The sequence below is a fragment of the Tamandua tetradactyla genome, chromosome 5 (genome assembly GCF_023851605.1).
Source record: "Tamandua tetradactyla isolate mTamTet1 chromosome 5, mTamTet1.pri, whole genome shotgun sequence".
Taxonomy (NCBI): domain Eukaryota; kingdom Metazoa; phylum Chordata; class Mammalia; order Pilosa; family Myrmecophagidae; genus Tamandua; species Tamandua tetradactyla.
The window spans coordinates 112,481,438-112,497,661 of NC_135331.1; the positions used below are offsets into that span (position 1 = coordinate 112,481,438).

The following is a 16,224-nucleotide window of genomic DNA, read 5'->3' on the forward strand; positions in this document are numbered from 1 at the left end:
AATCCAAACAACTATCAAGCTTCATCTTCTGGACATGAATGCCCAGTTAGTCTCTCCTCATTAAAAGCAATTACAATTTGAAGACACTCAGGTTTGCCTCTTTTGCCAGCACCAAGTCTGCCTCATCTGAATCCTTCCATTTCATGAGAAACATTAATTCCACTGCTGTTTGTGGCACCAATTATGCATTCAGGATCAAGGCCTCTAGCAAAGTCTCTTGGTTTGTCAGCAGCATCCCTTTCCTTCTTTGATATGCTATCATTAGATTCACTGTCAGATAAAGTTTTTCTTTTTGTACTATCTTTTTCTTTACCAGCTTTTTGAGAATTAAGAAATGCTTCAATTAACTCTGGGCGATCTGAATTGTCTTCAGATTCTCAAGTATTGTCAGCCTGTGTAAATCCCTACCACTTCAGGAAATACTCCACCTTCACGTTTACTCTACATTGATCCAGCACCTTTTCCACCACAAATTCTTCAGGTTCTGCCTTGTGCCGGTTTGAAAGGATTATGTACTCTAGAAAAGTCATGCTTTAATCCTGATTCATCTTGTGGAGGCAGCCATTTCTTTTAATCCCTATTCAGCACTCTAGGTTGGAAGCTTAATTAGATTATCTCGGCAACTCACCCAACTCTGGGTATTAACCTCTGATTTGAAGGACATGTGACTCCACCCATTTCAGGTGGGTCTTGATTAGTTTACTGGAATCTTTTAAAAGAGAAAACATTTTGGAAAAATCTCGAGAGCAACAAGAGCTCACACAACCAGAGACCTTTGGAGATGAAGGAAAATGCCCACAGGGCAGCTTCATGAAACAAGAAGCCAGGAGAAAAAGCTAGCAGGTGTTGCCACGCTAGCCATGTGCCTTTCCAGTTGAGAGTGAAACCTTGACGTTATCAGCCTTCTTGAACCAAGGTATCTTTCCCTGGATACCTTAGATTGGATATCTCTGATAACCTTGCTTTAATTTGGACATTTTCATGGTCTTAGAACTGTAGACTTGCAACTTAATAAATTCCCCCTTTTTAAAAGCCTTTCCTATTATATTACATTCTGGCACTTTGCAATCTAGAACATGCCTCATACTTTTTTGCTCTTTCCATTCTGCTTCTTTCCCATTTTTTGCAATGTAGTTTTATTGGAGGCCATTTTTTATTGCATACTTGAAGAGCTATTTACATTTGCTGCGAGGTGGAGGGGAGAGGGGAGGAGAGGCCTATTTTCAACACTTCTACAGTCACTCACAGACATGCACAGGTGCCCTTTCACAATATATTTATTGCCACACTTTTCACATTTTTGTGCTTTCTGTTCAAGACTTCACTGTTTAAAATGGACTTCAAGTCATCAAAGAACTTGAAATCATACAGTTTATGTTCTGTGACCACAATGAAATTTAGCTTGTAATAAATAAAAAAATACTGATGCAAAAGCCCTTATTTTTGGAAATTAACATTACATTTCCAAATAACCCAATGCAGCAAGCCAAAAATCACAATAGAAATTAAAGATATTTTAATTGAATTTATTAAAAATATGACATTTCAAGACTTAATGGGCTACATCTAAAGCTATGCTTCATGGGATATCTACAGCCTGAGAGCATCTGTTAGAGAAGTATAAAAACTGAAATGAATGATCTAAGTATCCATTTCAAAAAGTTAGAAAAAGAACAGCAAGTTTAAACCAAAGGAAGTGGAGGAGGTTAATAGTAAAGAACATCAGAAACTAACGAAATAGAAAACAAGTATATGATGAAGTTTAATAAATCCAAAAATTAAACCTTAAAAAATTAAAAGACTTAAATTGACAAACACCTGGCAAATCTGGTCAAGAAAGAAAAGGAGGGAATGGGCAAATAAGCAATTAAAGGAATTAAAAAAAGAATCATGAAAAGGGTGGTAGCTCAGTGGCAGAATTTTCACCTGCCATGCTGGAGATCTGGGTTTGATTACTGGTGCCTGCTCTTGCAAAAAAAAAAAGAGTCATGAAAAGATAATAAGATGTCCATAAGAATAATTTCATGACAATAAATTTTAAAATTTAAATAAACGGACAAATGACTAAGAAATCCCAAGGTACAAAAATAGATACAATAAGAAACAGAGGAATGTAACAGTGTGTGTGTATATGTATGTATCTGTATATATATGAATGGAATTGAGTCCATAATTAAGATTTTTCCTATAAAAATCCCAAGGCATAGAGGCTTCACTGTGAATTTTACCAAATATTTAAAGAAGTAATACCATCAATTTTACACAAACTTTTCCAGAGCATAGAAAAAGAGAAAGCACTTTCCAGCTCTTTTCATGAAACCAGCATAACTTTGATGCAAAAATATAAGAACATACAAGAAAAGACAAGTACAAGCCACTCTTTCTCATGAATATAGATGCAAAAAAATCTAAACAAAATATTAACAAATCAATATTGATTGATTAGTCAATGGCAAATAAAAAGAATAAGCATCATGGCAAAGCTAGGTTTATTTCGAAATGGTTGATGGTTTTAAATAAAAAAATCAATGTAATTCACCATAGGAACAGAATAAAAGAAAAAATCACACATTCATCTCAAGAGATACAGAAAAAGCTTTTGATAAAATTCAATATCCATTTATAGTAAAAATTCTTGCCTTCCTGAAGATATCTAGAAAGCCCACAAAAAATATCATACTTAAGATTTAAATATTGAAAAAATTTCCCCTAAAACGAGGAACAAGACTCTTCTAGCCAATACAACAATACAAGCAAAAAGAAATAAATCTTATTAGAATTGGAAAGGAAAAAATAAATGTCATTATTTATAAATAACATAATTGTATATGTAGAAGAATCCAAACTATCTATAGATAAATTATTAGAATTAAGAGGAAAATTTAGCAATCACTAGATATATGGTTAATAAACAAAATCAATTATGCTTTTATATACCAGGAATAAGCTATTAGAAAATAAAATCTTAAACATACTGCTGATTGCATAAAAAGCATACATCTAAGAATAAATCTAAAGAAAACACAAGATTTTTTTACAGGAAATCCAAATAATTTTTGGAGAAATTGATGATTTAATTAACTACAAGGGTATATCATGTTATATAATAGAATATTAACATTAAAATATTATAAAATATAATATAAATATATACAATGTAAATACGTGAAATACAATGATAAAAATAAGCTATTATGAAATATTATAAAATATAATAGAAAAATATTATAAAATTTATAAAAGTGTTCTTTTGATCTGCACTCCAAAAAGTAGAAGCTTAAATTAGCATTAATCATATTATTTTTCATGATGTTATGGTTTGACTGCAGCTCAGCTATACAGCTGTATTGCTCTCACTTGGCATCTCTCCTACGGCTGCAGGCAGATGGCAGCTTGGACTGGCACATCCAAGACAGCTTCCCTCACATGTCTGACACCTTGGTGGGGACGGCTGGAAAGCCAGGCTTGGCTAAGATTCTGAAAAGACTGTGCTTCTCTCTCTATTCATGGAGTCAGGGCTTCTCCCTTACCACACAGCTTTTCCATCTGATCTCATATGACAGCCCAGGGATCCCCAAAGTGCAAAAGTGGAAGCTGGCTTGTGCTGTGAAATGTTTTTAAGGCTTGTGCTCAGAACCAGCACAATGTTAGGGCTGCCATATTCTAATTGTTAAAGCACGTCATATATTCACCTAGATTGAATGTGGGAGGAAGCTGCACGAGGGTATGAATACCGGGAGGTACAGTTTCCCAGGAGGTGTCTTTGAAGATCAGCTACTACCATCTACCTTTTGGTTTCCAATGACTCACATCCCTCACATGTAAAACACACTCACTGTTAACATTCCTTTAAGCTCTCAAAGCCATATTTCATTATGGCATCATCTCAAATCCAATATTTGTCATCTAAATCAGGTTCAGGGTCAGATGGGCCTCTTGAGTGTACGTTCTCTCAGGTATAACTTCTCAGGTGTAATTTCTTGGGTGTAGATACCTGTGAATTAAAGACAAATGATTTACTTCTCCCCCTACCTCCATACACATGCAACATACATTCAAAAGCACATACAACATACATTCATAAGATAGGGACAAGATAACCAAAATAGATATTTGCATTCAAAAGTTGGGGGTGAGAGAGAGGGCAGAAGCACAGAGAAGTCATTGGTCCCTAGCAATTCCAAAGTCCACCCAACACATGTTGCCAATTCGGCTTCCTGGGAGTGGTTCTCCATGGCTCTTGGCTCCCCTCTCTGAGCTCATGACTCTGCCCCTTGAGACATCTTGCTTTTTTCATTAGAAATGACTTATGTGTGCAGCTCAGGAACTTTCTCAGTGTGCTCCCTTTCTATGGAAGTCTGAGGACCCAGAGGCAACCTTTCATTTTGAACTGTTACCTTCAGCCCAATTCTTTTCAAAATTTTATGATACAATTCTTTTCAAACTTTTATGACTTCCTAATATATCAAATTACAAATTCACCCCTTAGATAAAAACACTTCTCAACTTTTCTGTTTCACTTATCTATTGTTCTTTAACAATCCCCCCCAAACTAAGTGATTTATAATAACACTTTATTTCTTATAATTCTGTGGACTGACTGGGAGATACTGATACACTGAACCACATTAAAATTAAAAACTTTTATTCAATCCAAATAATCCATTAAGAGAGTAAACAGACAAGCAACAGAGTAAGAGAAGAATATATATACATATATACATATTATATATATAATAAATGACTCATATATAGAATATATTGAAAAACTTCTTTAAAATATCGAGGAGACCCAATAACTTAATAGAAAAAAAGAGGGCAAAAGACATCAACAGGCACTTCAGAAAACAGGAAGTCTATATGGCCAATAAACATAACTTCATAAAAACAATAACTCTCTGGGTGCGCGGGTGGTTCAGTGGTAGAATGCTCGCTTTCCATGCGGGAGACCCAGGTCCAATTCCCACACCATGCCCCCCACCCCATCCCCCCAAAAAAACAAAAACAAAAAACCCAATAAATCTCAACTTCATTAATCATCAGAGAATTCCAAAGTTAAACTACAATGTGATACAACTATATATGACACCACTACCCAACAAGATAGCTGAAATTAAAAAATTGAATTATGAGCAAAACTGCTAGTGGGAGTATAAATTGGTACAACCACTTAGGAAACTCTTCCTCAGAATCTACTAAAGTTGAACATACAATCTAGCTTATGACCCAGCAATTCCACTTTTAGGTGTATACCCAACAGAAAATGCATACACACATGTGCAGCCACAGACATGTAAATGAATACTTATAGCAGCTGGACATTTTTTGCAATATCCCAAACTGTAAACAACCAACCCTAATGTTCATCAGCAACAACAAAATCGGTGGTGCAGTCATAAAGGGGGTACAGCAATGAAAACAAATGCACTTCTCCATACAACATGGGCGAATGTCACAAATATAATATTAAGCAAAAGAAGCCAGGCACAACAGGTGCATAGTGTATGATTTCACTGAAAGTTAAAAAAAAAAAAAAGGTAAATCTAGTCAGTGGGGGGAAGGACCAGTAATGTTTTATTTCTTGATTGGGTGATCATTGTATCATTGTCCTTTTTGAAATAATTCACTGAGCTATGCACATTGAATAAAAGGTTTATTATTAAAAGGGTGAAATATTTAAAATTTTTCATTTAGTAGAGCATACAGCAAGGAATAACCAGGCCTCCTCAGGGAAGACTTTATAGCAGATGCATGAATGGGGTAGAGACATGCACCAGGCCCCCCAGGCGGGAAGAAGGCATTCTGGGAATTAAAACCATCTTTAGTCAAGCAATGAAAGTGGGAAACATCCATAAATTGGGACTCTGCAAGCATTTTCAGATGACGGGCTAGGAGGAGGGTAGGGTAACATGAGTTGAAAGAGAAAAGACCTAGCCAAGCATTTCAGATTTTATCATGCTGTAGGAAGACACTGAGGTTTTAAGTGTGGAAGCATAGGTTCTGATTTGCATTAAAAAAAGATCTCTCAGGCTGAGTGCAGGATAGATTGGAAGGGGAGTGCCTAACTAATTGTGTACATCTCCATACACCTTTTTCACGGTTCTCCATTTACCCAACTCCAAAGGCTAAGTGATTGAGAAATCATATCACAGCTCTAAAAAATAATGAAGCTCACAGATGGAGTCTTAACCTTACTCTGTGTCCTTAGACTCATTAGCACCAGAAAATCACTGGATGATCAAAACCGGGTAACAGATACAGAATTCTTGGTGAAAATTGTTTCATTAAAGTGTCTTTATATGATGACTGAATGATTGACCCAAACCCAAAATATCAGGAAAAGCACGTATGCACTAAAGGACCTACCTCTGCATTAATTTGCTGCAACTAGCTTTTCCTGTCCTTCATCAAGTCAAAACTAGCCATTCATAGGCTTTTCCTCATCAAAACCAGTTAAACCTGTTTTAAACATTACCTCCTATAGCTGAATTTTTAAAGTCGTATTTTCCCCACACTTGGTAAAATGAAAAAGCCTACCTTGTTAAAATCAAACTAAGAACCTAATAAACATATAAATTGATGTTCAATCTCATTATTAATCAGAGAGATGCTAATTAAAATGAAATATTATTTCACAACTATCATGATGGTAAAGATTTAAAAGTCTAATAATGTAAGTGCCACTCAGAATGTGAGAAATTGAAAGCTCTCATACACAACTGATGAGGTTGTAAATTGGTATACCAGTCTCGAGTTCAAACTTTAGAGACATAAAGATGCGTATACTCTTCAAGTCAGAAATGCCACTTCTAAATAGAAACCATGCAGAGACTCTCACACTGTCTGTGATGAAAACCCAAGTTTTGCTATCTGTTGAGGATCAGTATTTTCGTAAAATACAATTAAAATGAATTACTAAAATGACATTTTAAAGCAAACGTACAAATTCAGGGCCTGAATATTCTAATATTAGATTAGATAGGTGTAAAAGTACTTGGTTGAATTGCTATTAAAATTTCTAAATGCTTATTCCCAATGTCTGTCCTTGTCATGAACAACAGCCTTTTCAGTCCACAATTTGAGGAGCACATCATTGTTACCTTTAGGTCACAGGAAGAATGATATATACATTTACAGAAGAGTGTTCACTGCAGCACTGTTTTAAATATCCCCATGTCTTAGGTGAAGACAATATGTTATAAATATAGAACACAACAAGTCAAATGGCTAAACTGGATCTACACATACTAACACTGAAAAATTTTGAAGTCATAACATTAAGTGAAAAATGAAACAAGTTATCAAAAGGATCTTGACTGTATGATACCATTTATATAAATTTCAAAACCATTCAGAACTTATATGAAGGTCTTTGAATATAAACATGTTTAAAATTAAGGAATGCAAGATTGCACATACACTTTTGGGCAGTAATTCTCCTTTGGGAATTATAAGAAGGAATATGACATTAAGAAACTGATTTTATCTGTAATGTTTTGTTTCTAAAAAAATTTGAAACAGATATTGTATAGTGTAAACATTTGTTCAATCCAAGTGTTGGACATATTGGTACCATGTTATTTCCCATGTTTTTCCATACATGTTTGAACTATTTCATGATTTTTAATTTACAAAAAGCTGCCAATAAAAATAATTCTAAGGAAATTTACTACATTTTTGAAAAATTGAAGTGGTTTTATTTCTAAGTGTCATAGTTGATTTAGCCAAAATAATATCTAGCTTAGAAGATAAACTTAACTATGAACTTCTGATTTCAAAGTTCTATCTTAAAACTGGGACATCACACAGACATAGCAAGAATAATGGAAAAAAACTACCCCCTTGTGAATGAGCTAACAGAAAGTTTCTGTCCCTGCCTGTCATATACTAACCTGTATGAATATCAACAAGTCACCAATCACAAAGGGAATCTCAGAGGCCATCTAGTCTTTGTTACAAAAGCAACTAGCTCAGAGAGGCAGTGATCTGAGCAAGGTCACACAACTGGTTGTTGGTGGAGCTAAGGTCCAGGTTGAACATTTCTCCATTAGAAAAGCCACAGATCATTTAGAAATAAATGACAAAGCAGGATTACTGTTCCTTGTTTCTCCATCTCTTGATTTCAGACATTTAAACCCTCCTAACCCACACCTCTTCTTCTTCAAAAGTGAGCTGGGGGCGGGCCACAGTGGCTCAGCAGGTAAGAATGCTTGCCTGCCAAGCCCAAGGACCCAGGTTCGTTTCTGGTGCCTGCCCATGTAAAAAAAAAAAAAAAGAGTGAGCTGAGGGATCACTTGGTCTGTAGACAGCAGAGAAAATAATTCCAGCCTTGTTCCATGCTATGAGCTGTGTGACATTGGGCCCAGGTTCACTTATCTCTAAGTATGGGGAAGAATAAATTACAAATCACATAAAGAGTTCCAGGCCCATGATGTCTATTGTGTTAATTTTTTAAACCTTCCTTAAATGCTAAGGCACAGAGCATAAAATGATTCCTAGACTGCCTTGAGATGCTGAGACAGACATAACAAATAATTGCAATAGAGAGGAGTGAGATAAGAACCAGCAAAGATTCATTCAGTTTCTGACATAACTGAAAAAGGAGCAAGTAACTACCATGTTATGCTGCACAGTTACTTAACAAACATATCTTGGTTTCAGTTTATTCATCTATAAAATGGTTCTTTTCTTATAAGACTATTCTCCTGATTCAAAAGGGAGAGCATAAAAAAAATGAAAGTGCTTGGTATGCTGTAAAACGTAATATTCATATCAGATGTTATTAAATTGTTTCCCAAGAACCACATGGTGGGTGGAGCAATGGCCCCCAGAGATGCCCATGCTCTAATCCCCTGAATTTGTGAATATATTATGTTACATGACAAGGGAAAATTAAGGTTGCAGATGGAAGTAAAATTGATAATCAGCTGGTTTTAAAATGAGTGGATTAGCCTGGATAATCTGGGTGTGTCCAATGTAATTAAAAAGGCCCTTTAAATGTGGAAGTGGGATGCAAAAGATCAGCATCAGAGAGAGCTCTGAAGATGCTAAACTGCTGACTTTGAAGAAGGAGGAGGGGGACCGTAAGCCAAGGAATGCAGATAGCTGCTAGAATCTGGAAAAAGTGAGGAAATGGATTCTCCCCTAGAGCCTCCTGAAGGAATATCACCCTGCTGACACTTTGATTTTAATCCAGTGAGGCCCGTTTTGGACTTCTGATGCCCAAGCTGTAAAAAAATGCATTTGTGTTGTTTTGAGCCCCTGAGTTTGTGGTAATTTGTTATAGCAGCAACAGGAAGCTAATATAAACCACAACCTCAATACTTTGAAGACAGAAGCATGAAGAATGGGTTACAGCAAGAGACATAGACTCTTCAGTCTTATTCTTCTTCCCTTAACTTTCACTGCTGTCATACCAGAGACGCCAGGTTACAATGAGCTTCCCCAGTCCAGGTCAATCTGTGCTTAAAGATGGCAGGATGGGGCCTTTCATTAAATCCTCTTTGGTTAGCTCTTGATCATACCTATGACTGGTGCTAAGCTCTACATACACTAATATCCCCAATGATGGAAGTACATTCCATTACCTGACCCACCCCACTGAGCATGAATCCCCTTGGAATTTCCAATTCTTGTTCATTAGAACATTTCTTTTAGGCCAGATACTATGCACTAATGTTTCTTTATTTCTCCTGATCTTTATTTCAAATACTTATCGCCACCTGAAAAACATAAAATCACTTCCCAAGAAGTAGATTAAGAGTCCTCTCTTGTTTTAGTGGCTGAGAGATTTCAAACAGAGTTGAGAGGTTATCCTGGAGGTTATTCTTATGTATTATATAGATATCCCTTTTTAGTTTAAAGGTGCATTGGAGTGGCTGAAAAGATGTACTTGAAACTGTTGAGCCATGTTCCAGTAGCCTTGATTCTTAAACACGATTATATAAAGACATAATATTTACAACATGACTGTGTGATTGTGAGAACCTTGTGACTGGTGTTCTTTATCTTTATTCCAAGATATGGAAAGATGAGTAAAAAATATGGATATAATTAAATAATAGGGGGGACAAAGGGAAAAATAAATTGGGTAGATGGAAACAGTAGTGGTCAATAGAGGGAGGGGTAAGGTATATGGTATGTATGAGACTTTTCTTTTTATTTCTTTTTCTGGAGTGATGCAAATGTTCTAAGAAATGATCATGGTGATGAATACACAATTATGTGATGATACTGTGAGCTATTGATTGTGCGCCATGTATAGAAAGTATGTGTGTAAAGATTTTTCTCAATAAATAAAAAAAGAGTCCTCTCTCTTGCGGTAAAATTTAATCTTTGGTCTTAGTTCTTCACTTCCCTATATTAGCAGCCACACACTCATTGCGGCCTCATGGTAGACAGAATATACTTCCCTACCCTTGACTTTTGGCTTAGTCATGTAACTTGCTTTGGCCAATGTAATAGTAGTGACTGAGGCAGAGACTTGAAATATTTTTGCACAGTTGACTCTCTAGTGATCCCCTATGAGAAGAACATGTTCTGGTCTAAAGAGGATATAAGCCTTGTGGAACAGATCTGAACCCAACCTGCAGCATGGAGTCTGGAGCCCAAAGCCTGGAGTCTAGTCTAGCCCAGTTGATTGGACTGGGCCTCACAGATCATGAGCCTGGGTATACAGGATTCTTGTTTTAAGTCACCATGTCTTTGAGTGATTTGTTATGCAGCATTATTCTGGCAACAGCTGAAGGATACACCTCCCATATGGAAGTTTTTCTAACTCCCTCCCCCAATAGAAGTGACCACACCCTCTTTCATATACCATTGTGCTGCTGCAGAATATATGTCTGTCTAGCCACTAGACTTTAAGCTCCTTGGATAGCCATAAGATGCTATTTGACTTTGTATCTAAAGCCCCTAGTACAATGCTTTTAATGAAAATGAAGCTATTGAACAAATGAACATACAAATGAATACAAGGAATATACTATTAGAAACACTGCTGTGACCTTTGAGGAAGGGGAGGAAATCACAGCTTTCTGGATTGCTACAACTGTCAACAAATACATAGGAGTCCAAACTTTCTTGGTAGACTGAATAAATCATATTTCTCAAACAGGTAGGCATTATTTTTCAGGTATCTGTATATGCTATTGTGATTAATGTAACAAATTCATTTCAAAGCAATAATAAATTTATGATTGCTTACCATTATGTATTTCTTCAAATGGTGGATATGAAAAGTGTACCTCATCTCGGGCGAGGCATAACATTTTTTTGGTATTTAAAAGAAGCCCTCATATTTCAGATTGTTGGGAACTGCTGTCCTGTTCTATTACTTTTAAAGAAGTCATACAGAATTCAGCGTGGTGCTGTCTCCCTTGCTTGTTGACTGGCAGTCCAGGGAGTAGTGACCTGGCCTGTTTGTCTGGCTTTATTCTTTCCTGATTCTTCAGGTCACTGCACATTTACAGCATAAGGGCAGGGCTGCTGTCAGACTTCAAGACACTGCAAAGGAAATTATAAACTTTCATTCTTTCTCCACCCTTCCTATCACAAAAGCTGTCACATCATGGCATTTTCTAGCTCAGTCGGGTTGTAATTATAGTTATTGTCATAAGAATGCTTCCAAAAGAGAGGCTTATTTAATAGAGAGAAACTCACATATACAAAAAGAAAAGCCCGCTAGCACAGGAGTAATGATGGAACATTGATAGTTCAAAAAAAAAAGAAAGAAAACTAGATACTGAATGTAGCAGGGAATTGGCCTAAACCATGCACTTTATGGTTTTAAACATTTATGATAGTGAAGAGGCTTCTGTGCAACTATTGAACTCCTTTATTTCTATTTAAATGTGTTTATTTCTTTCCATTCTATGTAAAATAAAGGATGAAATCTCTAATTTATGGCTGGAAAACTAGATAGAAATATTTAAGAGTTTAAAGTCATGCTATGGAGACTAGACATGAAGGTGGAGGAGGGAGAAAGCAATAGACAAATGGTAACTTCATTTAGAATCATTACCTACTCACCATCAACTTTCAAGGTCCTGCCTTAAACCATTACTCAAGACTAACTTCCTGGGGCTGATAAAACTAATAAGAGACTCTGGAAAGGATATTTGATAAACATTTGTTGATGAACATGTGAATGAATGAATGAATAAATAAATGCTTCAGCCTGACTCCTCAGTTTCACACTTGGCTATCTTCCTCTAAGTACCCTATTCATTTGTGGCAATGAACTGTTTGCTATTTCCAAAACATTATGTTTCCCCTTGCTGTAACTTTTAGTCCCATTATCTTTCCCTGCAGCCCACCATAACCTGGAAAGTTCCTACTCAGCCTTCATGTCTCAACTCAAGCTCCTCTAGTTCCATGCTTTGGCAGTACTTTATATATGTAGAATTATATTTTAATTTTCTCAACTTCAGTGCAGGAACCATGTGTTTTAATCATTGTAACCTAAGCAATTGGCTTGGTGCCTAAAATGCAATAGAAATTCAATAAAAGGTCACTGAATAAATGTTGTACTATTTGATTCTTCCAGTGCTTTCCAAACCAGACTATAAATTATTTCACTACAGGGTGATCTCTTCTACAATTCTTCTTTTGTATAACCTCCTTACTCTAGCAGACACCAGTCCTTCACCTGCCCCAAATTGATCAAACATCTAGAAAAGTAAGACAGTTCTAGGTGCTGGGGTAAAGAGGAAGGAGAAGGAAACCATTGGGAAATTTTAGTAGGCATGACATCATCAGATTTACAAGTAGGGAAGAAACTATGATTTAGAGAAGACATTTCAAAGTAGACAAGATGATCATTGTAATAGTTTGGAAAAAGGTGTTACCTATCTTAATGAGGATCAGGACTGTGGGGCAGAAGGTTGGGGATATGTATTATTTATTCCAGAGACTATACTTATAGTATTTGGCAGCTGACTGGAAATGATGCAAAGAATAGAAGGAGTCTAGAATGACTGCAAATAACTAGCTTGGGCAACTTGTGTGTCCTTTACTACCATGGGAATGAGAAATGAGCTACCAGCAGAAGGGAGGAGAGCCCTGAGTTCCATTTTGCTTCTTTTGCAAATGAGATATCTGTGGATCATCCAGAAGGTAACATCCACTAGTAGACAGTTGATATGTAGCTCAGTTGAGCAATTCAGACTGATGATATACAGATTTGGAATGCAAATGAAAGTTGAAGATAAGGCTGTGGAGTAATTTGCCCATGGATATTGTGTGAAGCAGGGATTCTGGGTATCTGGGGTGGGAAGGAGTTACAAGGGAGTTTCCTTACCTAAAGATGCAGGGAGTTGATGTCAACCATTTGTCTTCCATGAGTGTGGTAGCAATTTTTTAAAATGAGAATTATTGAGAGTCTACTATCCTCTCCCTAGGTGTGACTATGTGTAATTTGAAAAGTTCCACATGTGTGTTTGATGTAATCTCCCATTTGAGAACCATTGTTGAATATAATTCTATAGTCACAGTTAATGCACTTAATCAAAACTCAATGTATTGAATTAACATATTCAACACTCCCGATACATGCCCCACGGTTTGAGGGCAAGATTTTGGTTTTGTTCAAATCTATATCCCCAGTGATTAGCACAATGTCCAGCACATACATATAGATATTCAAATGTTTGATGAGTCAAATGATCTCATTTATTGCTGATTTCATATGGTAGGGTTTGTCACTGCCATTTTAGATGTGAGAAAACTGAGGCCCCACAAGACTAAGTAACTTGGTCATGTCACACAGCTAGGAAGTGGTTCAGCCTAAATCCTGCCTTACATCAATCCAGAATTCTTCCACGATAGCACATGGCCTCTGCGCCGTCCTAGATCTGCCACCACCATGAAGAGGCAAGCCAGGAGGACAGTTTAGCAATTGCCTGCAGCATGTCTGGAAGGCCTTGCTAAATTGAGCTCAAATCAAGATTTGAGCAACTTGACTTTTCAATTCCTACTAACAAGTTTCTTGAATTATCGGGTGCAAAGCATAATAAAAGACCATTTCACACTGGGCTCACTGTAGAGGAATATATATACTAGCTGGAAAATAGAAGAAATGACTAACTGAAAGAGAACTATAAGTAATAATTCTTGATAAGCCTCATAGCTTTTATCTGATTAAATAAGGAGTTGGTTTTCACATATTTCTTATATGAATAATATGATTTTTTCAAATAAGAAATTAAAAATCTTTGTTCCTCTTTAGGTCTCTCCTCAACAAAGAGTTGATATGCAAATGCTTTTCTAAACATATAAGACACAGGCTAGACAAAAAGAGGAAAATTCTGAGAAAGGTTGAGATTAAAGAGGATATTCTGTTGAGTGAAAATATAGAGCGAGGCAGTATGGAAGCATTAGCTCCTCTGTGGTTTCTGAAGAAAAAGTCCCTGACTTGTAAATACCTAATACCTACAAGATAACCCTGACTTTCTTCTACGAAAGCTGCTAAAAACTTAGTAACTTCCAGAGAACATGTGGATCCAAGAGTGGAGAAAGGAAGGCCCAAAAAGCCAGAACAGGTATCTCAATAAGAAGGTTCTCATGGAGAATTAGAGATGTATCTTCACGAAATAAGCTTCAATTAGGAAAATGTACAAAATATTAGGAGGCAAGAGGGCTAGCAGTCACTGAAACATGACTGGAAATAGTAGAGGCAGTTTGTGTTTTCCGCTGCTATCTAGCAAATAGCAGCAGCTCCAAATGGTGTTAGGTTGGGAAAACACAGCCCACCCTGCCTGTTCCTTCAAGTCAGGGAATGAATGAGAGCCGGCTCAATGCCCCTGAGGATCTAAAAGACAGAAAAGGGGTACACAAAGAAAGAGTGCCAAAGACCAAATTTGCCAATCTAAAAATTTTGCTAAGGGCTGACTCACAAGGAGAAGGAAAGGAATTCTCATCTGGAACTATCCTTTCCCTTTTCTGTGCTTCATGGTTTACTCGTCTTTTGCCTATAATGGCTGTTTTGGAGGTATCTGTCTTTACTGCTTGGCTTAAGCCAGTGAGAGGGAAATAACATTTAATATCAATCAAATGCACTGGCTACTTTGAAATTATTTCATTTAAATCTTTTTAGCAGCCCTATAAAGCAAATAAAAGCATTATCCCCAGGAAACCGGGTTTAGAAAGTTAAATATTGTATTCAAATTCACAAAGCATTAAATAACAGAGCAGGTCTACATGAATGCAAAACCCAGGTCTGTATAAATGCAAAATCTTTCCTTTAAAGACCACCCATTTCTCATGAGGTCCAGAATGATACTTTGCTCATCATTTTTCCCTCATAGTACCTAGAATGGTAACTTGCATACAATAAATGCTGGACATATATTCATGGAATTAATTTTGAGTGTGCTAATCTCTACCTGAAGTGTTAACTTTTATTGAATTGTACTAAGCATATTATATTAAATGAGAACATATGTTATCAAGGTATACCAAACACAAACCTTGTCTCATTCTCAAATTCTTTCAACTGCTTCCATCCTTTCTCTTTGTTGTTACCTCACACACACCAAGTTGTCATTCCACTCTGGATTTTGACAAAATGCCACATTACAGAGCATGGGAGCTGGCTTCCTGGGTGGCCTCGGAAGGACCGAAAAACACAACATTGAGATATGGGAGACTTAGGTCCCTGTGGGGTGAACCTCAATCAAGGGTAAGTAGGAGAGAGGAGGGAGCCAAGCTCCCTTTTATTCTCTTCTTGCAACCCTAAAGCCAGAGAACAGATCTGTGCTCACTCAAGTGACGTGCTTCCAGATCTAGTTGAGAAGTTAGTAGTCAGTACGAAAACTTATTGCCTCGTGCTGCCTTGCACTTTTCCTCACCTGCACTGCCTTGGCTTGCACTTCCCAAGTAAAGTGTCACACTAAGATAGAGAATTAAGAGCGTCGCTATAGATCTTAATAGGAATAATCCAAAAAATGATGACAAACATGTAGTTTTATGCACCTAGCAACAAAGATGTGAAATATATTTATAAAGAAAAAAAATCGATGCCACAGGAAGAGATTGACCAACTGTAAATCACAATGAGAGATTTTGATACACCTCTTTCAGAAGCTGATAAAAAGATTTTAATATGCCTCCTTTTGAAGTTGAGAGAACAAGCAGACAAAAATTAGTAAGTCTATACTAGATTTAAATGCGAAAAAGGATGTGAAATATCTGAAAACACAAAGAAGCCTAGAATCTTACTAAATA

At 36.6% G+C, this 16,224-nt stretch overlaps 1 protein-coding gene across 9 annotated transcripts in view; it reads right to left on the reverse strand.

Moving 5' to 3' along the window:
* Positions 1-3,194: 3,194 nt before the first annotated feature.
* Positions 3,195-16,224, reverse strand: part of LOC143684797 (uncharacterized) — a 62,198-nt gene continuing 49,168 nt past the window's right edge. For all 9 annotated transcript variants that reach the window (XR_013176175.1, XR_013176174.1, XR_013176173.1 and 6 more), the window contains one exon: positions 3,195-3,994. Coding sequence is in view for 5 of the 9 variants with exons in the window: in XM_077162091.1 (XP_077018206.1) it covers positions 3,924-3,994 (71 nt within the window). In the remaining 4 variants the exon portion in view is untranslated. The remainder of the gene's footprint in view (positions 3,995-16,224) is intronic.